The sequence below is a fragment of the Narcine bancroftii genome, chromosome 3 (assembly GCF_036971445.1).
Source record: "Narcine bancroftii isolate sNarBan1 chromosome 3, sNarBan1.hap1, whole genome shotgun sequence".
NCBI lineage: Eukaryota > Metazoa > Chordata > Chondrichthyes > Torpediniformes > Narcinidae > Narcine > Narcine bancroftii.
The window spans coordinates 271,462,965-271,490,577 of record NC_091471.1 but is presented as its reverse complement, the minus strand read 5'-3'; the positions used below and the strand labels follow the sequence as shown (position 1 = coordinate 271,490,577).

At 43.2% G+C, this 27,613-nt stretch overlaps 1 protein-coding gene across 2 annotated transcripts in view; it reads right to left on the bottom strand.

The window, feature by feature from the left end:
• Positions 1-27,613, bottom strand: part of LOC138758771 (transducin-like enhancer protein 4) — a 209,670-nt gene that overhangs the window by 169,443 nt on the left and 12,614 nt on the right. The window contains exon 3 of one of the 2 annotated variants that reach the window (XM_069928143.1): positions 17,872-17,947. In XM_069928143.1, the coding sequence (XP_069784244.1) occupies positions 17,872-17,947 (76 nt within the window). The remainder of the gene's footprint in view (positions 1-17,871; positions 17,948-27,613) is intronic. The other variant, XM_069928144.1, reaches the window with a different exon arrangement.

The following is a 27,613-nucleotide window of genomic DNA, read 5'->3' as shown; positions in this document are numbered from 1 at the left end:
GGTGTTGGGTTTTTCCTCCTTTGCCTTTTGTCAGTGAGGTGGGCTCTGCGGTCTTCTTCAAAGGAGGTTGCTGCCCGCCAAACTGTGAGGCGCCAAGATGCACGGTTTGAGGTGAGATCAGCCCACTGGCGGTGGTCGATGTGGCAGGCACCAAGAGATTTCTTTAGGCAGTCCTTGTACCTTTTCTTTGGTGCTCCTCTGTCACGGTGGCCAGTGGAGAGCTCGCCATATAACACGATCTTGGGAAGGAGATGGTCCTCCATTCTGGAGACGTGACCCATCCAGCGCAGCTGGATCTTCAGCAGCGTGGACTCGATGCTGTCGACCTCTGCCATCTCGAGTACTTCGACGTTAGGGATGAAAGCGCTCCAATGAATGTTGAGGATGGAGCGGAGACAACGCTGGTGGAAGCGTTCTAGGAGCCGTAGGTGATGCCGGTAGAGGACCCATGATTCTGAGCCGAACAGGAGTGTGCCCCTAACGAAAGATTATTGACAGTTGCAACAAGGAAGTAAATTTGATTGGACACAAGGGATGGTTGGGGGGGTGGGGGATATTAAATATTTAGGAATAAAGGTAGACAATAACTTGCAGAATTTATACAAATTGAATGACCTCCCCTTGCTGGGAAAGGTTAAAGAGGATTTATGTCGATGGAGGGTCCTGCCCATTACTTTGATGGGGAGGATCAGTGGTACTAACAGATGCCAAGACTGCAATATTTCTTTCAAACCCTGTCCAGCCTTATACTAACATGTTTTTTTTTTAAGATATAAAAGCACTTAGCAAGCATAAAAGACAATTTATATGGAATTCTAAGATGCCAAGAGTCTCCATGGAAAAAAAACTTACTTGGGATTATTCACTGGGTGAACTACGATTAGCTGATTTTAATAAATATCCTTTGGCTGCCCAATTGAAATTGAAAATTTTTTTGAGGGGGGGGGAATATTCCTGATTGGGCTCAGATTGGTCAATGTCTGGTGAGTGAGAAAGTCACAGATCTCATTTACAAATGGAATATTATTGTCTGATTATAGACAAGCCCATTCTAAAACACCATTTCAATCTGGCCACAAATTAATAAATGCATAGATCAAAAAGTGGGGTTATCTTCAAAAATGCCCTTGTAACAAAATGAGTTAATACCCTCAACATTCTGAAATAAAATCCTGGACACTTAGCACTGTAAAGGGATCAAGTGTATCGAGGATTGTCATGAACAAGGACTATTTAAGACATTTGAACAGCTAAACAAAAAGAAGTGATTTGTCAAATAGTATTTTCTTCTGATCTCTTCAATTAAGATGATTTTTTAAAGGGATTGTTTAGGACCAGCCGTGACCCTGCCAATATGTAGTGATGGACAGGCTCCTCTTCAAAAGGGGATCACAAATAAATCGGAATCTACGATGTATTTCCTATTGCAGAAGAATAGCCTTACACAAATCGAGGGAAAGGTTGGAGACGGACTTGGGGAAAATCATTCAAGAACAATATTGGTCAAAATTGGGCTCTGATAATATTGCATCATTTATTAATGTCAGATATAGATTGGTACAATACAATTTTATGCACCAATTGTACCTTAAACCACAAAAATTACACTGTTTAAAATCTGAAATTTCAGACTCGTGTTTTAGATGTGGGGTAGAGGTTGGAACATTTATACATTCATCCTGGCTATGTATGAAAGTAAGATCCTTTAGGCATGACTTGGCAGAAATGTTGAAAAAAAATTATAGAAGTGGATTTTCCATTAGAACCAGAATTGTATTGGTTATTGACACAAAACGATCAAAATATCAAATCCAGTTCGTGAGGATTCCACTAGCGGTAGCCAGGAGATGTATCACTGCTGCATGGAAGTCTGACTTCCCCTACTTATTACTCACTGGAATATGGAAATGCAAAGTTGTGTCTCCCTGGAAAAGATAACTTAATCTTAGAAAGAAAATATGGTGATCTTATTTGAATCATACCGGCTTAAGGACATAACTAACTTCCCTGAAAAAGTTTAACAATATAGTTAGGTTAATAGCATTGAATTCCTGAAGATTAAAAAATTGACTAATTAATGAAGGCTCAGACACCCCTTTTTTTGGCCAATTGGTTTTTTTTTAATGTTAGCAGTTTGTGGGAGTGGGGGGGGGGGAGATTTGGGTAATCATACAAGACAAATTTTAAAATACTATTTATATGATGATGTAATGATGTTCTATACGAGTCTTTAAAAAATAAAAATTTATTTATTTTTTTTTTTTTTTTTAATTGTCCCGTTGTCCAGAGGCAATCATACAGGTCAACAAAGATTTTGCTTTCTGAACACTTGGGGATATTTTATAGATTTTGGGCTGCTGATCATAAAAATCTCCTTAAATTTTTCAAATCATGTACCTTTTTAAAAAAGATACAACCTATTTTTTGTGATTTCCTGTCATATTTTAAGACTACTAATATACTGCTCACTGATTTGGTCAGTCCAAACATGCCTGAGCATGTACTCAGTGCAGGTGCTTTGCAACATTTTGTCTTGGGTCTAGGCATGCTTAATCAGGATAGATACAGACAGATGATAAAAGCAGCTCACATATACAGATGCTGTGCATTACATTGATTTAGATTGAACACTTGTTGATTCACATGTTCTTCAGGCAACAGCACATTGAGTGTACTTAACAAAAGCATTTATTGTCTTCAGGAAGATTTAATACAGCAGAAATTTCTCGTCAATGTTGCAACAGCAGTGATAAATCGGTTAAATTTGTGATTAGTATACGCTCAAAGACTCAGCGTGACTGCACTTATTAAGAAAGCCTAGGAGTTCTACTTTGGTTAAAAAATTGGTGACCAGGACAATCCCTGAGCTCCTCATATTTGTTGTGCAACATGTGCAGTCAGCCCGAGAGTCAAATTAATGTTTCTCGGAAATTGCCTTGTGTGCTCAGCTTGAAGTTAGTTGTCCATCATAATCCCCCCCCTCCCCCATTTCATTTCAGGAAGCAAACCTTTTGATAAAAGTTGTTGTCCAGTGTTATGGATGGACAACACGTGCCTCCTCGACCACGATCTGCTGAATGTCAGGGCAGTAAAAACCCAACCCATTTCTCTGTTCAGAAATCCCACCCCTGTCATCTACCCCACGTTGTATTCCAATGTGCATTCCTCAGGAATTATGTTAACCAACTTCCATTACAGGCACAAGAGAATTCCATCTCTCTTCAGAGTGATTGCTTGCAACAGCCAAATTGTCCAACCAATATTTGTACCAATTCTTACTTGCAGACACCTTTCATCTTTTTTAAAAGAACCAGGTACACTGGCAGCACATTGATCAAATTATACCAATATCTCATCAGCCTTGGGAGGGGAGTTCAAAGACTATCGTGTGATAGACTTGGGACATGCATTCCTGTAATTTAAAGTAAATTTGGATTAAAATACCACTTTAAATACAGGTGATCATGAAACAATCTGGCTGCTGTAAAAAAAAAAAAAATCTTAAGGTATTAGGAAAGGAAATCTGCTATACTTATGTGGCCAGGTCTTTGTGCAGCTCTGATCAACATCCACTGCAGCTCATTCCCAACTGAACTCTGGAAAGGCCAAGCAATCATGAGCTCCTGGAATTTATTAGGGATTGTGTAACTAAATGTCTACCTGCTCTGATCTTTAAATATTTGGCAGAAAGCACAATTCGGACAAGAGTAAATGCAAGCAATGTGCTGTCTAACTTTACTGGAATAAACTAATAGGAGGGGAATCCTGTAATATCTCACGAAATGGAGACAGCATGTCATTACGTAAATCCGAAAATCACTGGATGATGAGGTGTTGGCTTTGTGGGCATCTGCACTGGAAGCAATGCCAGACAAAAACATTCTGCCACATCTTCATAAAAACCATCCAAGGCAGATGCTTGGGCCATCAGCACACTGCAAATTACAAATTACAATGATGACTGGCATGTGGAGTTAACAAATAAAGCGTTGGATTACTGTTAAAAAGGACAAATCGTGCATTCCTTTCTAATAGCACGGCATCGTTGCAGCTGCTTGACAGAATAGTGGGGGCCGGATGAGGATTGTCACCTGCCTGATAACATGACCAGTGACAGACAGAAGAGCAACCACCCAGGCAGAGCCCCTCCATGCACTTTGCATCCCACAGCGGCTGTCCAAGTACACAAGAGCTCTGGGCAAGAAAGTATGGGTGGTGAGAGCACCACCAGAGTGGAGATCAACTCACCTGCGGAATTTCAAAATCAGTAGAGGTGAGGAAATCAACTACAAGCTTTCTGCCAACATCTCATCCTTGAAAATTTGCTTTCATTGCTTTTGAATTGAACTTAAGAATTGCAAAGGAAGGCAGCTTTTATTAGCTTTGCTTCCACAAGTTGATGCTGAACCTCATTTCTGATCCTCGACTTCCTCAATGGAAGACCACAGTCAATGTAGATTGAGAACAACGTCTCCTCCTCACCGGCAATCAACATAGGCACGCCTCAAAGATGCGTGCTCAGGCCACTGCTCTACTCACACTTCACCCATGACTGTGGGGCCAGGCACAATTCAAAAGCCACCTGCAAATTTGCTGACGACACCACAGTTGTCAACAGAATTGCAGATGGCAACAAGGAAGCGTGCAGGAGCGAGATAGATCAACTAGTTGAGAGGGGCCACTTCAAGAGTCTGGCATTCACTGTTCGCAAAATCAAGGAGCTGATTGTGGACTTCAGGAAGGGGAAATCAGGAGAACACAAACCAGACCTCAACGGGTCAGCAACAAAAAGGTTAAAGAACTTTAAATTTCTGTGTGTCAACATCTGAAGTTCTGTTCTGGGCCATGTCAATGCAATCATGAAGAGGGATCACAAGCAGCTAGACTTTGTCAGGAGTTTGAGGAGATTTGATATGTCACCAAAGACTCTTGCAAATTTCTACAGGTGCATCATGGAGAGTATTCTGACTGGTTGCATCACTGTCTGGTACAGAGGTGCCAATGCACAGGGTAGGAAAAGGGTACAGAGAATTGTGAACTTGGCCAGTGCCATTATGAGCATTAGTCTCCACTCTCTTAAGGTGGTGTATCAAGAAAATAGCCTCTATCCTCAAGGACCATCACCACCTGGACCATGCCCTCTTCTCACCACCATTGGGAAGTGCATGGATTGAAGGTGGGAAGGGAATTTAAAAGCGACTCAAGGAGCAACCTTTTCCAGCATAGAGGTTGAAGGGTATGTGGAACAAGAGGAAGATGTAGAGTCAGGTTAAAATTGTGACATTTAAGAGAAATTTGGACAGCTACATGAAAAGGGATGGTTTAGAGGGATATGGGCCAAATGCAGGCCACCGGGTCCTGCTCAGTTAGTGCCATGACCATTGGCTGAAGGGCCTGATTCAATGCTGCATAGCTCGAAGACTTGTCATCGAGTCCCATAGAGCAAAGTATTGTGCACAATAAATAAATTCTCTTATTGTCTCCACACAATCATGGCGGAAAGATACAGCCTGACACGGTACAAAATCATACAGATAAAAGGGAAAAGAGTTTGAACGCTCAGGGTGACATCCCAAACATCCACTCATCAGTGCTTCTTCACTCCTTTTCCCTTCCCATCTACTGTTGCCGGCCAGTACTAGTTCTCTCTCAAAATTAGTGAAATAAATTAATCTCCAGCCAACATTGCACATCATTATTCTCTCCCATCACAGATCCTTTGGTTCATCGAGATATCTTTAGTTGCACCACTTTATTTACAATCTCCAGGAATTCTCCTCCCCACAGATAAAACAACTGGAGCACCTCTGCCAGCCACTTTACCACCCCTTTCTCCTCCACCAGCAGCTCACCCATTAGAGTTAGTGCTGGACAGAATCATTTCTAACAATGGAGAAATTCCCTTTCCTTGAGGTTCATACTGCTACTATAGCTCCTGGACAGTTCCCTCCACTAGACTAAACCAATAACCACTGCTATGTTAATCTTCTAGACTGAGCCCCATCTCCCTGTCAATATTTTATGCCTTCACTGGCTCCTGTTCCCAGCACAATCCCAACATTGGCTCCTCTCCCGCATGACACGCATTGGTCACGTTGAATGCTGATGGCAGCCATCTCAACATCACTCAACTCTGCAACTTCCTGCAAAACCTCAGACTGAAAATAAAGGCCAGGGAAGACCACCACCATCCTTAACTGTAAACTCTCTTCTGTAACTTCATTTCCTCGTAGACCAAACCTCCCATTGGACCCCAAACTGATGCATAAACCTTACAGGAATAAAACACGAAAGTTTGCTGTGATTGAAGTAAAAACACAAAGCTGGAAAAACTCAGCAGGTCAAACAACGTATTCATATAGCAACGATAAAGACACAATCAATGTTTCGGGTTTGAGCAAAATGTTGGCAGGTGCCTGAATAAGCAGATGGGGCAGGGGGAGCTGTACAGGCAGACGTCAACAGGTGGATAAAGGAGGGAGGGTGCACGAGCAAGCCAGAGTGGTGGGGGGGGGGGGGGGGAAGAGAAGAATGGTTCTGTCAAATGGAGAGGGGAGGAGGAGGAGGGTTGGAGGAATGAAGACAGGATTGAGAGAATGAGGAGTGCGCTCGCAGAAACCAGAGAGAGATTGATGTTAAAACCCCAGCACGCAATGGCACTCATGAGCAGCGACTCACTCAACCATATGCCATATTCAGACTCAATTTAACCAGTCAATTTATCACCAGTCTCCCATTAACCACTATGCAGAAGCTTCAGGCGGTATCAAATCCAACAGGCCAATCACCATTTGCTGGCCGACTCCCACCTGTCCAGCCCTACTAGCATCCCATCTGCAATGTAGAAATTAAAATTCACTCCATATCTGGTAGATTCAATCCCAATCCCCTCAGTAATTTTTGCCTATCCCAGCATTTGCCTTGCAAAATCTTCTATCGAAATCTAGCCCCTTGTACAATTCCCTCTCACTTCACCCCCAACTTCGCAGCTGAGCTCAAGCAACACCATGTTTGGAGCACACATCCATCCCATCCTACCTTTCACAGAATTGAAGTCCAGGTAGCTATCGTTTGTCCCATCGAATCGATGCAAGTTTCTAATGGAGCAATCCCAGCAGTAACTCCAACCCTGTACCTCTCCCATGTCCATTCAGCCCCCCCTTGGAAAGCTTTGATTTATTATTTCCACCACACCTATCAGAAAATACTTGCAGAGTAAAAATTTTTCAGAGCATTTTTTTTTAAACCAAATTTATATCTGCTTTTTGAATCCTACACTAGTAGAAAAGTTTATTTTGATTTACTCATCCTAGACCACTCATGAAGCTCTAAACATATAGCATGTTTTAACAGGAGAAGCTGGATTTATAGCTGAAATTCCTAATCTCAGGAACCATTCAAGGAGGTATTTATACACGTACCCTAAATCTTTGCAAACTTAAAAAGTTCAGTGATAGGAGAGTTCTATGTCCAATTCTATCCTAATCAGTGTTTTATAAAGTTTCTGCCTTCTTTCGATGACAGATTGGAAAATGGTACAGCTCAGAAGAATCTACATGTCCTTATACGCATGCATCACTGCAAGTTAACAGCAAGCAATTAGGAAGGCAAATAGAATGTCAGCCTTTATTGCAAGTAGATTAAGATGCAAGAGCAAAAGGCATTATATAGGCCCCTGGTGAGATTAGACCTGAAAAATAGACCTGGACTCCTTATCCATGAAATAATACAAGAGAGTGCAGCGAATAAAATATTGAAAAGATTGGTTACCAAGATGAAAGGATTGTCCTTTGAGGGCAAACTGCCTCTGCCCTTGGGCAGATAACAAAGGGAAGTGATGCTATTGAAACATTCATAATTAATTCCTACAGGCTTGACAGGGTGGATACAGGGATAATGTCAGGATGTCACGGGAATTAAGGAACAAAAATGGTGATGGGGTAATGAGGAGATCCCTCAGACCCCTTCAAAATATTTAACCTCTTTTTCTCAGATTTAAATGAATACAGATCAATGGCACAATTTTTCCTCATCCCAGATATCAACTTTGTCCAACTGCTTCTAACGTTAGCAGTTTTTTTTTTTTTTTTTTTTTTTTTTTAAAAGTACGTCAGTGACATGGCAGTGGCAAAGTCGCACTGAAATCCACAATTTTTCCCAGTGCTTTTTTTTCCTGACCTAGATCACCTAACCTACAACCTATGGGCAAAGACCTTGATTTTTTTTCCTCTCTCCTACAGGCCTAATGTGCAGAAATCTCCCAAGCATTTAGCCTCAGGATAATAGACAGTGAGGGGAGTGAAGTCAGCAACAAGTTTGAGTATGCATACGCATGCCGAGGGGGCTTCAGAGAAGACAACTGTTCCTCAGACATTGCGGACTTAAAGGCAGAAAGGGATCCATTGTCGCTAGAATGCTTTCACCAGCGTTGTCTCTGCTCCATCCTCAACATTCATTGGAGCGACTTCATCCCTAACATCGAAGTACTCGAGATGGCAGAGGCCGACAGCATCGAATCCACGCTGCTGAAGATCCAACTGCGCTGGGTAGGTCACGTCTCCAGAATGGAGGACCGTCGCCTTCCCAAGATCGTGTTATATGGCGAGCTCTCCACTGGCCACCATGACAGAGGTGCACCAAAGAAGAGGTACAAGGACTGCCTAAAGAAATCTCTTGGTGCCTGCCACATTGACCACCACCAGTGGGCTGATATCGCCTCAAACTGTGCATCTTGGCGCCTCACAGTTCGGCGGGCAGCAACCTCCTTTGAAGAAGACTGCAGAGCCCACCTCACTGACAAAAGACAAAGGAGGAAAAACCCAACACCCAACCCCATCCCACCAATTTTCCCTTGCAACCGCTGCAACCGTGCCTGCCTGTCCCGCATTGGACTTGTCAGTCACCAATGAGCCTGCAGCTGACGTGGACATTACCCCTCCATAAATCTTCGTCTGCCAAGCCAAAGAAAGAGAGAGGAATGGGAACAGGAACCCAGAACAAGGTGAGTGAACCTTCCATGAAAGTCCGTAGAAGAGGTAGATCATTTGAGAAATGAAGAGCAAATAATGAGGTGGTGGTAACTGAGGAAAGAAATGCTTGAAATTCTCCTTCGAAATGAATAACAACAGTGCCTCACTTAGTGACTCCATTTAGATTAACTAAATGAGCGTCAACCAAGAGCCATTTAATGAGAATCCACTCCAAGTATGTGGTTTCGCCTACTCCTCTACCCACTGAGCCACAGAGACACTGTCTTTTATTCACGCTAAAAGCCGATAACATCATTGGAAACCTGCTTTGAGAATATGAAGAATTAAGAAGTGTGGTTACAGTTTAAGGACTGACAAAGCCTCTTAAAACCAAGATTATCTGTACTTAAATTAATTCCACTCCTTTAAACTATCAGATCCAGATGACTGAAATATTTCTGCCACAATATTCCGTTGCAAGGAAATGAAATGAAACATTGATCTAGTCCTTTGTTTCTGCAACACTTTGAAAGTTGCCTCCTCATTTCCTTTGATCTTTAATTAAACACAAAAGGACTGCATTCACACTTCTGACAAATTATGAAGCCAACCTTTGTCGCAAGAACTACCATTGCATCCTGAAACCCACGATACCAATAAAAAATTGTATTGAATTTTATAGCATAGGATTGGACCAGTCAAATACTATACAAACTGCTTCCTTTTTCCCTAGTAAAATATCTATTACTTCCACATTGTTCCCATGTCTTTACAGCCCTGACCCATTCTGCTTGTGTCTTTGCTTAGCCAACTTGCACTAGGATCACCACTGGACAAGGAGGTGCAGAGTCTGTCACTAGGCAACCTTCAACCAGCTCAAGCTGGCTTCCTTATTCGAGAAGCCAAACAGAGGTAGGGTGCAGCTTTGAAACTGCTCGCTTGCTAAGTTAAGGATATAGTCATGTAAACAACAACCCAACCACAGTCACGAGGTTAGCCTCTCATTATACATCTCCTGTGGCAAGAACACTCTGCGCCCTCTTATTTAGGTTTCACTTTAGACCGCAGCATATTTTGCACCTAAACATGCCTCTGCCCACCTCACCACTGAGGACACATTACCCACAGAAATCCTTGCCCAATATAATTGCAAAGATGGGCTGGGGATGACAAAAATTACAGAATACAAATGTTGGTTCCAAAGAAAGATCGCAAGCCACAATAATAAGAATTCACAAAGGAAAACATGCCTGCACTACTAATGGTTAGACAGACTTTAAGGCTTCTGTTCTCAACCTTTTTTTTGAGCTATGGCCACCCACCCCCACCCCCCCCCCCCCCCATCCCCCACACCAAGGAATCTGTTTAAAGTTTATGGGTTCCCTTCCCTGTGAAGTAGTCAAGTTTTGGTTTGTTCCTTACTTCTCTCCTACTAACTACATTAAAAAAAAACAAATTATGCTTTGGAAGACTTATTTAAATGTGCTGTGGGCCTGGTTAAGATTGGCTGCTTTAAACAGGGCAGATTTTTGAACTCACATACATTTTCAGCTGTTACATTATAACAGCACCTATACTTTCTAAGCATGAATTAGCTGTAATGTTCATTATTTACTGAGGTGGTCGTAGGAGGGTGGGTGGGGAATGTGTAGATTTATTTTGTCATTGCACTAAGCTATAGAACTGGTTTTGCCAACGAGTAACAGCAGCGGATGGGTATCTGGCCCCTTGAGCTTGGCCGACCATTCAGCATGATGTTCTAAACCCAATATTGCCTGATTCCCTCCAACTTTATTAACCAGTTACTTACATTTTCCTGTTGAAGTATGTAGTGGCACCTGGGGCCGAGATTGTAATCACTATAATAGCCTTGGGAGAAGTGACCACTTAATTCATCCTCAAGTGGGAATGAATGGAGGAAAAATGTTGGTAAGGTGAAAGTTTATAAGAATAAAATTGTAAGCTGATCACCTTCAGTTATTTTCTGATGGCATGATATGCTCGACCAACATTAGGGCAATTCTTTTCTCAACCAGCAGGATTAATAATGGTATACAAGTGTAACAGAAGGGTTAATATGCATTTAAGAATGACATTTAGCAAGATCTCAATTATGCCACGTGCAGTTTAAAGAATTATACCCACGCATTTCTAATTACAGAAAGACAGAAGCAGCATTTTCCACAGCAATAATTTTCTTCCTTAATCGTAGCCATAAGACCATCAAAGCAGAAATAGAGTATTCAGCCCATCGAATCTGCCCCGCCATTCAGTCACGAGCTGATCAATTTTCCCACTCAGCCTCGCTGCCTGGCCTTCCCATAACCTTTGATCCCCTGGCTAATCAACAACCCATCAATCGCTCATTTAATTACACCCAAAGACCTGGCCTCCACAACTGCCTCTGGCAACAAATTCCACAGGCTCACTATCTTGTGGCTCAAGAAATTCCTCACATCTGCTCAAAGTGGACACCCTTCAATCCTGAGCTTGTCCCCTCTTGTCTTAGACTCTCTCACCATGGGCAACAACCTTTCTACATCTACTCTGAATTACCAGACCCATAATAGAGAAGACAGCACACTCCTTAACCTAGATTAGATTTTTTTTTTTAAAAAAAGCAAAATTAATTAAATGGAAGTTGAGTAAATAATAGATTTGGAGTGAAGCACAGAAATCTGCAAACACACAGAAATGTTGGAGGAACTCAAATGCTGTAGTGGCAGTGCCCCCACTGATGCAGACCCATGGAGAGCAGTCACAGTGCTTCTGCAGGGTTCCACCGCCAAGTTTGACTGCCATCTTCTCCGTACAGGATGTGAACATCCCACTAAAGGAGCCAATAGTACTTTTTTTTAAAAATCCCACACAGGGCACCAGAAAATGGGGAGACCACACCCCCCCCAGCCCACCCACTTTTGAGAAGGAGAACCAGAGGAGACTACTCACGGGATGGTGACCAAAGCAGCGAATCAGTGAGGGGTTCTGCTGCTGAAGGTCCCACACAAGCAGTGGTCTGCTAGTGACTCGAGGCAAGGAACCCATGGAGGTTGTGGGCTGCTGGAGACTGCAGTCAAGGGACTTGCAGCAAGCTTCGGATTGCTGGAGACTGGCTGAAGAGGGACCGGGTATTGGAACCAGGATGCGAGAGGATGTCGATGGGGCGCTGAAAGGTTCCTAATGGTATCAGAGGTTGGAATCTGGAGCTCGGGTTGCCGATGGACTGGACTCTGTGGCTGTGGGGGCGCTGGTTGCGAATCCATGGACACTCAGTGACCTTCTCACGGACTGCAAGAAGTGCTCCAGGCACTAAGGTGAATCTGTCCACCTTACAGTAGGGAAAAACAATTGTGTAATTATTGAGGTACAAGGACTGCCTAAAGAAATCTCTTGGTGCCTGCCACATTGACCATCGCCAGTGGACTGATATCGCCTCAAACCGTGCATCTTGGCGCCTCACAGTTCGGCGGGCAGCAAACTTCTTTGAAGAAGACCCTCAGAGCCCACCTCACTGACAAAAGACAAAGGAGGAAAAACCCAACACCCAACCCCAACCAACCAATTTTCCCTTGCAACCGCTGCAACCGTGTCTGCCTGTCCCACATCGGACTTATCAGCCACAGCGGACTTGTCAGCTGACGTGGACATTACCCCTCCATAAATCTTCGTCCTCAAAGCCAAGCCAAAGAAAAAGAAGAAGAATATTGCACTGTTTTTATTATATGACAATAAATTGAATCTTGATAATACAACTGATATTTTAGGTCTGAGCCTTTAAAAGTACAAGCAAAATTCAAAGTAATAATAATACCAGTTGTCTATTGTAGACAGAGAAATTAAAATGAGCTCTCCGCAAGAGGAAAAAAAAGCAGAAAATTATGAAGCAAATGTGAAAAGATGGGAAGATTTTGTGGGAGCAGAGAAAATATTTTGGTGTGGTTTTGCAAATTATTATAGATGAAATCAACAGTTGGAAAAAAAGATTAAGCAATTCTTCAATTTTCTTACAAACTGAACATTGCAAGAAAGCAAAGCATTTGAATAAGGCCATGGTTAAAGCAATTGTGGGAAGCCCAATACAGGAAAGACATTTAAAATCCATGGAAAAAGCACAGCATAATTCAACTGATTCTGTGATTTCAGACATAAAAGGAGGCTTGAGAATGGAGAATGTTTGTCCCTGAGAAGGGTGACTCCAAGTCTTCAACAGTATCAAGGTCTGTATAGACAAATGATGATGGATTGCTTCAACTGGTCAACAGGATGCTAATGTCGAGCCTGTGCCTTTTCAATCACCAGAGAACTAAAGGAGAGGTTATAAAGAATTCTGTACACAGAGCATGTTTAGAATTTGTCATTTAATGGATTCTTTTTAAAAAGAGAATATCGATAGTTGCTTGGGAAACAAGACTATAAAGAGAACAGCAAATGAACAGGAGAATGATTGGAGGCCTCGTGGGGAGAAAATCAATGAGACAGACCTGAAGGCTGGCTGGCTCGATTCCCCGCAGCACCAATGTTTGAGTCAACAAATTCCTTGCTCTTCAGTTTGTACCATAGGATTTCTAATCACCCCCACCAAAAGAGGCTTTCCTTACATCAAGAGTTTAGCCTCTGAATGGGGCCTCCATCATCTTCGAGGAACAGCATACAAGACAAGGGATGTAATGTTGAGACTATCAGTGTTGAGATTTCACTTTCAGAATGGTATACAGTTTTAGGCTCCTTGTTTGAAAAAAAAAAGGACATGCTGGTGTGAGAGAGAATTAAGAGAAGATTTAGTAGAATGTACCAAGAATGAAAAGGTTAGCACATGAGGAGTGTGTCAGCTCTTAGACTGTACTCATTGGTGTACAGAAGGATGAGGGGGGCCTCAGAGTCATTTCCAACGTTGAAGTGCCTGGACAGAGTAGATTTGGCAAGGTTGTTTCCCATGTCTGGGACAAGAGGGTACACCTTCAGGATAAAGGGCATTAATTTAAAACAGTGATGCAGAAAAATTCATTTAGAGGGTCCCAAGCCTATGGAAGAAGTTTCCGTAGGCGGCTGCGGAAGTGAGGTAATTGTGTCTATTTAAGGCAGAGGTTGACAGGTATTTGATTAGTCAGGGCATCAATGGTTACAGGGAGTGGGCCAAGGAGAGGGGCTGAATGGCAGAGGAGGCTCGATAGGTTTACTTCTGCTCCTACCGGGGAGGGTGGGGGGAGGGGGTAAGAGAGCGTGAGCGTGAGCAGAGGAAGAAGTTGACCAAGTCAGATATATGTAGTCAGATAATGGGAAGATGCAAGTTCCATTCCATCAGAACTAGGATCCAAGTGAAACCCCCTCCCTCCTACATTACAGCAGTTCGAGTAATGGAAATTTCCTCTTACAGAATTCATATTACTACCAAAAAACCTGGAATACAGAACAAAAATTGTGAAATTAACATTTCTCTCCCTCCTCCCAGCACATTTCTTGACACATACAGCATGATGTGGGAAAAAAAGTCGTGTTTTCTAAGAAAGCAATAGACGCAATAGACACCCCCCCCAACAACCTTCCCCACCAGATCTCCTGTAAACAAAACGATGGCATCAGCCAGGGTACACATGCCCAGTCACTTTTATTCCAACGACTTTTATTCCACGTTGGAAGGTTGAAGAAATTGAGCATGTAGTCAGCAGTGTGTTTTTTTTTATATAAAAGTGCTCCTAACCCAGTGGTTCTCAACAATTTTCTTTCCACTCACATACCACTTTAAATAATCTCTTAGTTACCACAGAGCACCTCTGGCAAGCCAGAGGTACTCGGTGGTTAGAAAGGAATTGCTTTAGGTGGTATGTGAGTGGAAAGTAAAAGGTTGAGAACCACTGTCCTATCCAGACTAAGACAAACAGGCTTTGAAATATTCAACTGTAGGAATCTGAGTGGGATATAGAAAGGTTAGATCGTGAACAAACCACATGTCTTCCCACCATCCTTCACTAACGCTCTGCTCCCAGTCCAAAGCTCGCCATCATTTCTCCAATACCACCACAAATCAGGTCCCCACGCAATGGGGAAAGTTAAGCTTGTGAATTTGAATGTTAATGCTATCAGCCTCCATGAGAACATTTATGGACAACGTGCATTGACAAATTAAGCTTCTTTCCGCTCCCTTTCTTCTTGTCAAGGTTCTGGCCATTTTCCAACTACCAACCCAGCTCAGAACAGAGAAAACTCTTGCGTAAAACCTATCTGCCAAATCCCTGCAGCACACGAGAACAGAAAGTTCCTGTTTGATAGCTGATTGGGTATTGCACCATTTATCACTTCAAACCAAAGTCACTCCAAACAAGAATCCTATTCATTCTCTGGGGCTAACACTGCTGCTTGTGTCGCACTGCCTGGCATTGGACTCCAAACATTAAAAGGATACTTCACAGAATGAAGGGTTATTTTTGGCTGCTTCCATTTGAAGTGGCTCATCTGGCACCCAGTGACATAATTTGGATCACAAACAGGGAAAGATGAGACAACTTGAACCAAAGCTCTGTTTCTAACAGAACTGCAAATATGGACTATCCACTCCAAAACTGCTCTTTCTTGCCAATAATCTACATTCCTCTCCTAAAGGCACTGACCTTTTGTTCTGGTCTAATTCAACAGCCTCTAAATTGAGATGCGACTGTATGGGCTGGCTATCCAATATTTGAGCTCAGTCTCAAGCTTTGAGCCACACAATGTGGAGTGCTCTTTTCCACACCGCGTTGAACCTTGTAGATGGTGGTAGAAGTTTGGGGTGACAGTAAGTGATTGGGGTTTCAGACAAATCAATCATCGTGGCACCCCAACCTCTGCATTGCTCTTGTACCCACGGCATTCATATAACCATCCAGTGACAACCGAGTCAATGGAAAATTCCAGGATTTCAACGATGACAAACTTGGTGATTGCAATGTCATCAAATGCCAAACGCAGGTGGTTAAATTTTCTCATGGGAGATAGACACGACCTGTCACTGGAGGCTCAAATGTTACAGGAATCACATCAGTCCACAACCAAATGTCATCTAGGTCTGGGTTCTTGCAGGCATGGACACGTTATGGTCTGGCCTGAATGATTCCCGTAGTGAAGTTCTGGGACAATTTTTCACACCATTCTCCAGCACACAAGCTAGATATTTTCCCCAGCTGAATGTTGCTAGATTGTCTATTCTACTCCTACACACCCAAATTCTTTCGCCTACACAATGCATTGATGTCCATTGGCCAAAAAGACAAGGTGCAGGAGTATCGCATCAGCTGGAAGAGCCTCTTCAACTTGCAAAGTATTTCAATGGAGAAATACTTCACTAGCCCTTTGTCAGGAAGGTGCAAGAGTGACTGCACTACCTGAGAAGTCTGAAGTGGGCAAGGCTACCAGCCACTATTATATCATCCTTCTAGAGGAGCTCTATCGAGAATGTCCTGGCCGACTGCATCACAGAGTGGTACGGATGCTGCAGAAAAATGGATCAGAGGTCAATCCACAGCACCATGAGAGTGGCAGAGGGGGAAATCACTGACATTGCCCTGCATCCACGCCCACTCCCATCGACATGATCTACCAGGACTGTTGTCTGAAGAGGCCTCACAAAATAATTGAGGACCCCCTTCCACCCTGCATACACCATCTTTCAGCTGCTCCCGTTGGGGAAGAGGTACAGGAGGATCAGAGCCAGCACCACCAGGCTGAGGAACAGCTTCTTTAAGTGAGAAAGCAGAATAACCAAAGGAATGGCTCACACGAACCACCCAAGACTCTCAGACAATATTAAACAATATTTATTCATTTATATTTGTGAAGACTTGTCCTGCATGTTTATTGTTTGTCTGGATTGGTGTTACGTCTGGTTGTATGTCTGCACGCTTTGCACCAAGGTCGGAGAATGGTGATTTATCGGGTTGGACTTGAACAATCAGATGAAACATTGCTCGACTCAAATCTTTACTATGCTTTACCATCTTTGTAATCACATCAGCGCCCTTCTCAAGGGGTAAATCAGAAGGGCATTGAATGCCAGCCTTGCTGGCATCTACAAACAAAAGGAGAAATTCCCTCCCTTCTGTTCTTCCCCACATAATAATCCAGCTTCAATCTATCAACAGCAAGTCCTCCTTGGATGAGAGAGGGTTCTACATTTTTACGACAACTCAATTAAGTCATGACAAGCCAAGAGCCATCTTGCCTTTGAGTTCAGGGCGTCCTGGATAAAATACACTGCCAGCTCAGTACATTCATTTAGTTAAGTCAACCACACTTAATTCAATAAACATTTCTCACAAGGAAAAAAATCTGTTAAGAGTTTTTGGTTTGCCTCAGGCATGTAGCACCCCCAACCAAATTTCTTCCTGCTTCCCGCTTTGCTTCAGGCAGATAATTTAACACCCCTTTATAATTATTTTTTTCAATTTAGACATACAGCACGGTAACAGGCAATTTTGGCCCACAAGTCTGTGCTGCCCGATTTACACTTAATTAACCTACACCCCTCCCCCCACCCCCTCTCCCAGTACCTTTCGAATGGTGAAAGAAACTGAAGCTCCCAGGGAAAACCCACAGAGACATGGGGACAACGTGTAAACTCCTTACAGACCGCACTGGATTTGATCCCCAGCCCTGATCGCCGGCGCTGTAAAGGCATTGAGCTATCCGCTACTCCAACCGTGTCACCCTGTGAAGTGGCTAAGGGTGGTTGTACATAACCCCAGCTGACCCAAGGCGAAGCAATTGCCAGCAATTTATCACAGGGCCACGGATAGCAGTGGAATTTGCTTTTTTAAAAATAAAATAAAAATGCAAGACAAGCAACAGTTACATGAACAGATCCCCACCTCCCACCACCACCCCATCCCAGTTGTATTTTGTAAACCGTAATGGATGTTATTGGCATACATACTTGAGTACATACCATGACGTAATGCCGCTGCATTTCCGTCTTCTCACTCGCCAGCTTCTCGCATTCCAACTTGAGACTGCAACACGAAAAGAAAACAGTTTAATATCTTTACATGACGATACAAGTACAGGGAGTTGTAGATTGCACAACAGGATTTTTCCAACCGCAGCCAGCATTAACGTAGCAACAGTAGCATTCGTCAGTAGCCGATCCCCCTTGGCATTGCCTGAAGAAATTAGGGCAAATGCTGTTACCTAGTAACCATTCTTTCTCTCTCTCTGCCAATGTCAGTAGAAACAAATGATATCACTGTTTGCTGGAGCTTGCTGAGTAGAAATTGGCTTCTCTAATAATTCAGCAAGCATTGCTGTAACAGATTTGGGTTTCTATAAACCATGCTCTATAAAAAGGCAAGTCTGGCCTTTCTGAAAAGAAACAAGAAGTTGATCATTTAATTTGAGGCACAAACGAGAGGAAGCTAATGGGTTCTATGCTGTCAAGATAGAATTTAGCCTCAATCTTAAAAACTCATATTTCAGTCTCATTGTCAGAGTACATACAATCCCGAGATACTTTTACCTGGACAGCACAATTACTACTTATTGGTGTTGCAAAAAAAAACCTACTTGAATGCAAACAAGAAAGAAATGTAAGCAAACTGACTGTGCAATATAGATTTGATTTTTTTTTTTTAAATCAATAAATTGCAAAAGTAAGTCTTTAAATGAGTCCCTGATTGAGTTTGTTGTCAAGGAGTCTGATGGGGGAGGGGGAGCAGCTGTTCCTGAACCTGCTGGTGCGAGTCTTGTGGCACCGAGACCTCTTTCCTGATGGCAGCAGCGAGAACCGGTGGTCAGGATCAGAATATCATGAATTCACTGTTTGCTGCAACATCATAGAGCAAACATTCAGATTATAACCATCTTACAACATTACGATAAAAAATAAAATATAAATAAAAATAATAGTGCATGAAAAGTTAGGCAGTGTCTTTGGTTCATTGATCATTCAGGAATCTGATGGCAGTGGGGAAGAAGCTGTCCTCATGCCTCATGCCTCTGAGTGCTTGAATGACATTCAAGTTCCTGTACCTTTTCCCCGATGGTAGAAGAGTGAAGAGGGCACAGCCTGGGTGGTGGGGGTCTTTGTGGATGGAGACCAATTTTTTTTATATAATGGCAGCGCCTCATATAGATGTCCTCGATGGATTGAATTCTGGTGCCTGTCTTGTCGCAGATCGAGTTAACAACCCTCTGGAGTTTATTCTTGTCCTGAGAGTTGGTGTCTCCATAATCGGAGAATGATGCAACCAGCCGGAATGCTCTCCACAGTACTCACATAGAAATTTACAAGAGTCTTTGGAACACCCCGAATCTCTTCAAATACCTCAAAGTATAGCCACTGGTAAGCCCTCTGTGATTGCAACAACATGGAGGCACCAGGACAGATTCTCAGAGATGTTGACATCCCGGAATTTGAAGTTATTCACCTTCTCCACTACTGGGCCCTCGATCAGGACTGGGTCAAAGTGGTTTTGGTACACCACTCAGTGAGCTGATCTACCTCCCTCCTGTATGCTTCCTCATTGCCGTTTGTGATTCTGCCAACAACTGTGGTGTCATTGGCAAATTTGTAGAAAGCATTGGAATTGTGCCTGGCCACACAGTCGTGGGTGTATAATGAGTAGAGCAGTGGGCTAAGCACCATCCTTGGGGTGTGTTTGTATTGATAATCAGTGAGGAGGAGACGTTGTTTCCAATTCATACTGACTGTGGTCTTTTGATAGGAAAGTTAAGAATCCAGTGGCAGAGGAGGGTACAAGGCCTAGAGTTTGTAGGTTCTTGACAAGCACTGAGAGAATAATGGTATTGAAAGACAAACTGTAGTAGAAGCAGACGTGTGTATGAAATGCTGTTTTTGAGTTGATCCAGAGCTGAGTGGAGAGCCAGCAATATTGCATTAGCTGTAAATCAATGGTGACGTTAGGTGAATTGCAGCGGGTCCAGATCTTTACTTAGGTATGTGTTGATTGTGGCCAGGACCATCCTCTTAAGGCATTTCATCACATGAGAAGTTAGTGCAACTGGGTGATAGTCGTTGAGACAGCCCACGCTACTCTTCTTGGGTACCGGGATGATTGATGCTCTTTTGAAGCAGGTGGGAACCTCTGACTGTGGCAATGAGAGTTTGAAAATATCTGTGAATACTCTGTCTACTTGGTTGGTGCAGATTTTCTGTACCCTGCCAGGTAGACTGTCAGGGCCTGACAGGGCCTGTCAGGGCAAGGGTTCACCCACTGGAAGGATATTCTGATATCGCCCTCAGAGACAGATATCACAGGGTCTTCAGTCTTTTCAGAAATTCTAGTAAGAATTCTAGTAGACAACAAGCATGTCTACAAACATTTTGGAGATCGGGACTACTCCGAGGCAATGTCAAGGTTATAGAAAAATATTGCCACTGTTTAATTTATAAATTTAGACATGCAGCACAGTAACATGCCCTTCTGGCTCATAAGCCATGACACCCAATTACACTTAATTGACCTACAATCCGCAAGTTTTGAAGTGGGATGAAACCTGAACACCCGGAGGAAACTCATGTAGACACAGGATGAACGTACAAGCTCCTGACAGACAGTGCTGGATTCGAACCTGGATTGCTGGTGCTGTGTTGCACTGACTACAATGCTAGCCAGGCCACCCTTTATCTCCACAAATTTTTCTAAATTCACTGCCAAGATAAGCAAAGCACAATCAATATTAACTCCAAGAACCAACATCCCCGAGAATGAGTTCCTCGTTGCACTGAGCAGACTACGCTATTTGATCACCACCAAATAGAAACATTCTATCCCAAGCTCAGTTAATGAGAAAGGATTACCAGGAGGCCAGGGGAAATGATTCAAGGCTATGCTCAAAGTCTCCTTGAAGATCACAACCACCCCACTGACTCCTGGAAATCCCTCGTGGAGGTTTCAGCATTCCAGATGGCATTGACAACCTTGAGGACACACACTTGGGAGCACAGGGAAGTCCTGAGTAAGGAGAGGAAGCAAATCAATCTCACAAACCACCCATCCACGTCTCACTGAAGAGCATGCAGTTCCCACTACTGCTGCCTCACCCCTCTCAGGACACACAAATATGGGGTGGATGAGAATCATTCTCAAGGGTAAACCTCCAGAAGAGGTGCCATACTCCCAGATGTTACAAGAGAAACCCAAAAATCACAACTCGATTGCTGAGCATACAGAAATGCCGTTTCCCCAGAGTAGCACGAGATGAATGATGACTGACCGAAGCAGCATCAGCAATAAGTTGATCAAAAATTTACAGTGCACAACTAAATAAATCACCCAGTAATTTAACAAGTGTCAAGATACTTCAAGGTGCAGACTGAAAAAATTACACCCAAGTCACTGAGTGCCCAACTGGGTGAGACTTGGACAAAACTTTCGCGCGTCAAGTAGATTTTTTAAATGGAAAGGAATAGCAAGATTTAGAAACAGTCTCAAGATTAAGGGTAGTAGATTTAGGATAGAGATGAGGAGGAACTGCTTTTCCCAGTGGTTGGTGAATCTGTGGAATTCACTGCCCTTTGATGCAGTGGAGGCGACCTCAGTAAATATATTTAAGACAAGGTTGAATAGATTTTACATAGTTGGAGTGTTAAGGGATATGGGAAAAAGCAGATTGGTGGAGATGAGCATCATCAGATCAGCCATGATCTCACCAAATGGCAGAGCAGGTTCAACGGGCCAGATGGACAATTCCTGCCCCTATTTCTTATGAGCTCCAGAGATGGCAACTCTTAGAAAGTTCCAGAGAGATGAAATGGCTTGCTTCATTTTAGTGGAAAGCACAAATTGTTAAAACATGGGGTAGCCAGTCCATACAAGCTTCCACGCAAACTTTACATAGCACTTCTTGGCCCAATGGCTAAAACTTCCAAGAGAATGGATACCAGACTCTGCTGCACACATATAGCACTTGCATAGGTCTGTGTACTGGTTCTTCCTTGCATCAACCCTCCCTGCCTTGATCCATGGGAAATGAACAATGAGACAAATGGATAAAGCTGAAGATGCATACAAAGCAAGATGGGGTTTTGATGATAGAGTGGGAGGTGACTGTAGATTGAAGACAAGGATTACACCAATTCTTGACTAGACAAAGGAATAGTATTGAAAGGGGAAGGAAATGTGTTGAAGCAGGAAAAATTGCTGCTATGAAGTACCTTCATTTAGGGGGAGAGAGACAGAGAAATCAAGCTCAAAACCCATCACCAGATTGAGAAAGGTCACCAGGAAGGTTGCAACAAAGATTCAGGGTTTAATGCAAGGGAGTGACCGCAGCAGCTATGATTGAATTTGAGGAACATGTCCCCCTTTCACAACTCGGATGCCAAGCAGGCAGTCTAGCCTCAGAAGTGGTTGTGTGGAGGGGTGCTCAAGAGCAGGGTTGGGAAAGATTTCAAGTCAATAATTAAGAGCTCAGTACAAATCATGGGATAAGATTTCAACAGGGCTGAGTGCAGAAGAACCAAACCTTCCATTTCTCACATCTAGTGGAACAAGTACATTCTCAATTGGAGCAGAGGGGAAAAAGGAACAGAGAGAAGACATTTTGGAAAAGATTGAGTCATCTACAATTAAGAATACATCAAATTTAAATTGAATGTCTGTGTTTAGATATTAAGAGAAGAGCTGATCACGTCTGGTTTTTTGACCCATAGAACGGATGTAAGCTTTACAAGAAATCTGTTCGCTCAAAGGACCCAAGAGCAGCAGAATCCTGTGGCTCAAGGCCAGATCCATGTCACACAATGTTAGCATTTTTTACTTTACAATGTAACTACATGTCAACAACATCTAGGCACCAAGACTTCAGCCGAAATGAAATAAAGGCCTCTTTCTTCCCAATTCCCTTGAGCTAAAAAAAATTACATCCATTGATGATGCACTTTTCTTTTTTAAAGGACACGATTTTCAGGAATTTATAGATCACAGGCCAGAATCCTTAACCATTTCAATCAATGGTGGCAGTGATTTTTTTTGGGGGGAGGTGAGGTATGTAATGCAATCGGCTACTATTATTTCAACCATTCCCTTCAGCCAATGGCATTTGTCGGGGTTTTGCTGCCCTTCATAATTTTTCTTCAGGTTTGTTTCAAAATCTATGAACTAAATCAGAATTTTCTCTTCCCTTGTAGTATTGTTATGCCTTTATATCTTTTTTTAAAAATTTTTATACCATGCCAATTCCAAATCTTTTAAATCCCAGTTGATGTATACCTTCCTCTCATCCACCGTCTAAAACCAGACCATAGAGAGTTGCGAATTCGGCCAGTGCCTTCATGGGCATCTTCACTCTATCAAGGTCATCTACAAGGGGCGGTGTGTGTGTGTTAAGAAAGCAGCCTTTATCCTCAGGGACCCCCATCACTCAGGCCATGCCCTCTTCACTCTGCTACCGTCAGTCCTCCATCTGATTTCTGAATGGACAACGAACCAGAAATACAGAAATGCCGCGGGGAACTCAGCCAGTCTCGCAGCCTCTAGACGAGGTAAAGATATATTATCAACATTTCCAGCCTTAAGCCCTTCAAGGTCTAAGCAAAGAGCAGGAAGGCATCCAAATAAAGACTGAAGAATGCCAAGGAGAGGAGTGCAGACAAAGGTGTTACTTGGATAGGAGGAGAGGTGAGAACTGATTTTGGAGAGGAAGAGAGAAAAGGCAAAGAAGGGGTTGGGGTAGGGGTGGGGTGATTAAAACCAGAGAAGTCCACGTTAATGCCATCTGGTTAGAGGGTGCTCAAACTCTCGTTCCACTTCAGGCAACTGAAAGCACAGTAGCTACAGTCAGAGCAAAGAGGAGGCTTTAAATGGGACCTGAAGGATCTCCAAGTAATGTTGTGGGTCAGGAGGAGACAGGATAATATGACCGTTTATTGACACCATGTACAAACACAAAAAAAAATATTTTTTTTAAATATTCGCTAGAGCCCTAAAGGCACATAGGTAGGAGAACAAGGGCAATCATTTGTTGTTTTGTGGCAGCGCAGCATTAAAGAGCAAATATTGTTTTACATTTCAAAAATAAATAAATAGTACGGACTAGAAGGGCCAAAATGGCCTGTTTCCATGCTGTAATTGTTATTAAAAGGAGATAGCAAGGTTGTGTTTGTGGTTCATTTTCCATTTATAAATCTGATGGTGGAGGGGAAGAAGCTGTTTCTGTACCATTGGGTGTTTATCTTCAAGCTTTTGTATCTTCTCCCCCCCCCCCCCCCCCCCCACCATGGTAGCAGAGTGACGAGGGCATGGCCTGGGGGTCCTCAAAGACAGAGGCGGCTTTCTTAAGACACTTGTAGATCCTCTCAGTGGAGTGGTGCCCATGATCAGGGCTCCTGAAAGGTCTTGGGTTGGAACCAGGAGCTGAGGAGGGCAACTTAGGATCAAAGGTGGAACAGACAGGAGGCCATGAGAGCATCAGAGGAGGTGGTGGGATCATCTGTGAAGGGACGCTCTTTTGCTTCTCTTTCTAGTGCCACACCTCTGTGCCTTCTTAGGCAAATTTTGTGCATTATGTCCAGGGCAAGAAAGGTACCCGCGTGAAAGAAGAATAACATACTTACCAGACCATGTGTGGCCATAGATGAAGGGTGGAGTGGACTCCAGAGCTTGGGCACAGTAAGAGGTTTGGAAGACCACAAGTTCATACAAGGTGGCAATTGGAAGCCAAAGAGGACAGTGTTAGAGTAATGAGATGGCAGGCCAGGAGAAGCACATGCAGGATTGAGGAAACAAAGGAGTGGAGGTGGCAAGCAGGATGGTTACTGCTACAGAGGGAGTCGTTTTGAGAATAGAACAGGTGTGGGTCAGAGTTCTCTTCACAGGTTCAAATACTGTTAGAATCAGCGTTATGCAGGGGAAACAGGTGGATGTAAGTAAACATAAATTTATATACGTCCAAATCTTCACGTCTGAGATCCAGACCCATGAGGTGCTGAGTCCAAACCTGAAGTGAGTAATGATTTAAGGAAGTAAACAAAACACTGCCAAAGCTACATTATAATTTAATGTCAGCCAGTTCTGTGGTCAAGTGTTTTATGATTTTATATAAATCTTTTAAAGTTTAGGATGAATAAAACCAGATGCCCAGCGTAGCAGGAAAGCGAGCAACCAACACTACGTAACTGAGTCAAATGCTGGGCTCATGAGATTTGTGCCACAACCTAATCCAGTTTTGTTTGCTGTGTCGATGATCACTCATTTTCTGATGTACCACCCACTAACCAAACAATTCATCCTGTACACTTCCTTTTTAAACACTTTCTTGATCGTTAAATATAACTGCCACATTTCCTGAATTGCAACCGCGAATACACTTCGAAGGTACTTTATTGGCTGCAAAGTGCTATTGAACCTCCCGAGGTTATGAAAAGGACTCCCGGTGCATGAATGAAGCTCAGTGCATAAAGGTGCTGGAGAAACTCAGCAGGTCAAGCCAAAAGGCAGTCAATGTTTCAGGCCAGAGTGCCTCAAGTGGGGGGGTGGTAAATGACAAGTCATTTATTCCAAGGACTCGTGACACTTCTGCGTGAGGATCGGCAAGAGCAAAATTTTAATCACAAGGCCAAAACAGTGGGCAAGATGGGAAGCTCGAACACATTTACCCTCCAAACTCCACCATTTAGCAGAGGGGAGTTCTCCAAGCTGGGGAGGTAGTTGTGGGATAGCGCAAGTTAGATTAGGATTTTGAGAGATTAGGCATGTGATTAGGCTGGCAATTGGGCTACATTCTAGAGGTATGGAAATGTGATAAGCAGGGGCAGACCAAAACAACAGGAGCAAGGAAGGCAGGCGGAGCAAACAGAAAAAACTATTCTTAAACAGGAGAGGAGAAATGGATTAAAGGCCACGGACCAAAGATCCTTAAAGATGGCATTGAAGGTTGCTTACGCAGTTAAGAAAGCACGTGGCCTTAATGTCTCATGCACTCTCAAACCAAGGCCACCCATAAATTAGAGGAGCAACACCTAATATTCCATCTAGGCATGCTCCAAACCCTATGGCATCAACATCGACCTCTCCAGTTTCTGCTAGCCCACTCCCAGTTCTTCAGCCCCTCCCCCATCGCTCTGCTTTCTTTCCTCCAGCTCTCCACCCCACCTCCCTTTCTATTCGAAGAGCCAGCTCTCCTCCCCCCATCTGCTGGTGTACCCTCCCTGATCCACTCATTACCCACTGCCTGTGGCCCATGCTCCTCCCCCTGACCATTTTGTTCCTGACTACATTTTTCCTCATACCTCGATGAAGGGCTCAAGCCTGAAACGTTGGTTATGCATCTTTGCTACAGTCCACAGTTTGACCTGTTACGTTTCTCCAGCGTTGTGCCTTTACTTCAATCAAGGTGCCTGCAGATTTTGTGTTTTACTCATGGCCTTCAAAGGCAGGGACGTCAGTTTCCAGGTTCACAAAACACTGGCCAGACCTCAGCTGGACGACTGCATACAATTCTGTTCACCACATTACAAGAAAAAACTGGAGAGGATGCAGTGGGGATTCACCAGATTTTGCCTAGGATGTAGTGTTTTAGTTAGAAGGAGAATGGAAAGACTAGGTCTGTTCTCTCTTGTGGAGGATCTTATGGGGGTGGGGATGATGGATGGTGGGGGAGGGGGTTAGTGGAGAAGAGATACATGATCAAATACAAAGTTATGAGGGGTACATAGAGAGCAAAACAAGTAAAACTACTAAAGTTTTGTAGATCCAGGGGGCACCAGTCTTCACTCCATCAAGGACATCTACAAGAGGTGGTGTCATAACAAAGCAGCCCCTCTTCTCAAGGACCCAGGCCATGACCTCTTCACACTGCTGCAATCAGGAAGGAGGTGCAGGAGACTGAAGACGAACAATCAATGTTTCTAAAGCAGCTTCTTCCCCCTCAGATTTCTGAATGGACAGTGAACCACAGACACTTTCTCTTCTTTTGCAGTCATTTATTTATTTTTATAAAGGTAATTTATAGCAACACTTCCAAATGTGACGCTGTCACAAAACAACAAATTTTGTGATGCGTTCATGACAATGAATTCTGATTCTGAACCATTTTTAATCTGGAGAGCAGGGAGTACCAGTGCAGTACAGGGAGCAAGGTAGAACCACTGTCACCGACAGAATTTATGCCCTTTACCCACCTCGGCATAGAAGCCTAGAGGCCAGGTGCTGGAAGATGGGATGACATGCATGAGGGTCCACTGATCTGCATAAACATGTTTGGCCCAAATGGCCAGTTTCCATGCCCTATGACTCCAAAAATGTTGGCTCCCTACAAATAAAACAAAAGGAGGCTTGAACTGAACCGAAAAGACCCGTCTTGGTACGATTTTCCACCACCATTCACACATCTCAGATGCACTAAAGAATTTGGTGCCAGTGGCCTCAAGATGGAGAGCAAACTGTCTGTGTGAGTTTGAATGGTGACTCCATGTAATGGATTAAGAGAACCCCTTTAATCTGCCCACCAACTCTAGACAAAGAAATATATGGGGGGAGAAAAAAGGCTGAGAGGAAAATCAAGATAAAAAAGAAGAAACTGACAGAATTTTGTACTGACAAAATTAAACTAATTTGTTCAGAAAATATTTGGAAAATAGACGTGCTTCAATGAAGAATAAAGGCCATTGATTCTAATGAAGTAAAAACCTTTGAAATACCTGGTGCAAACCTAGATTT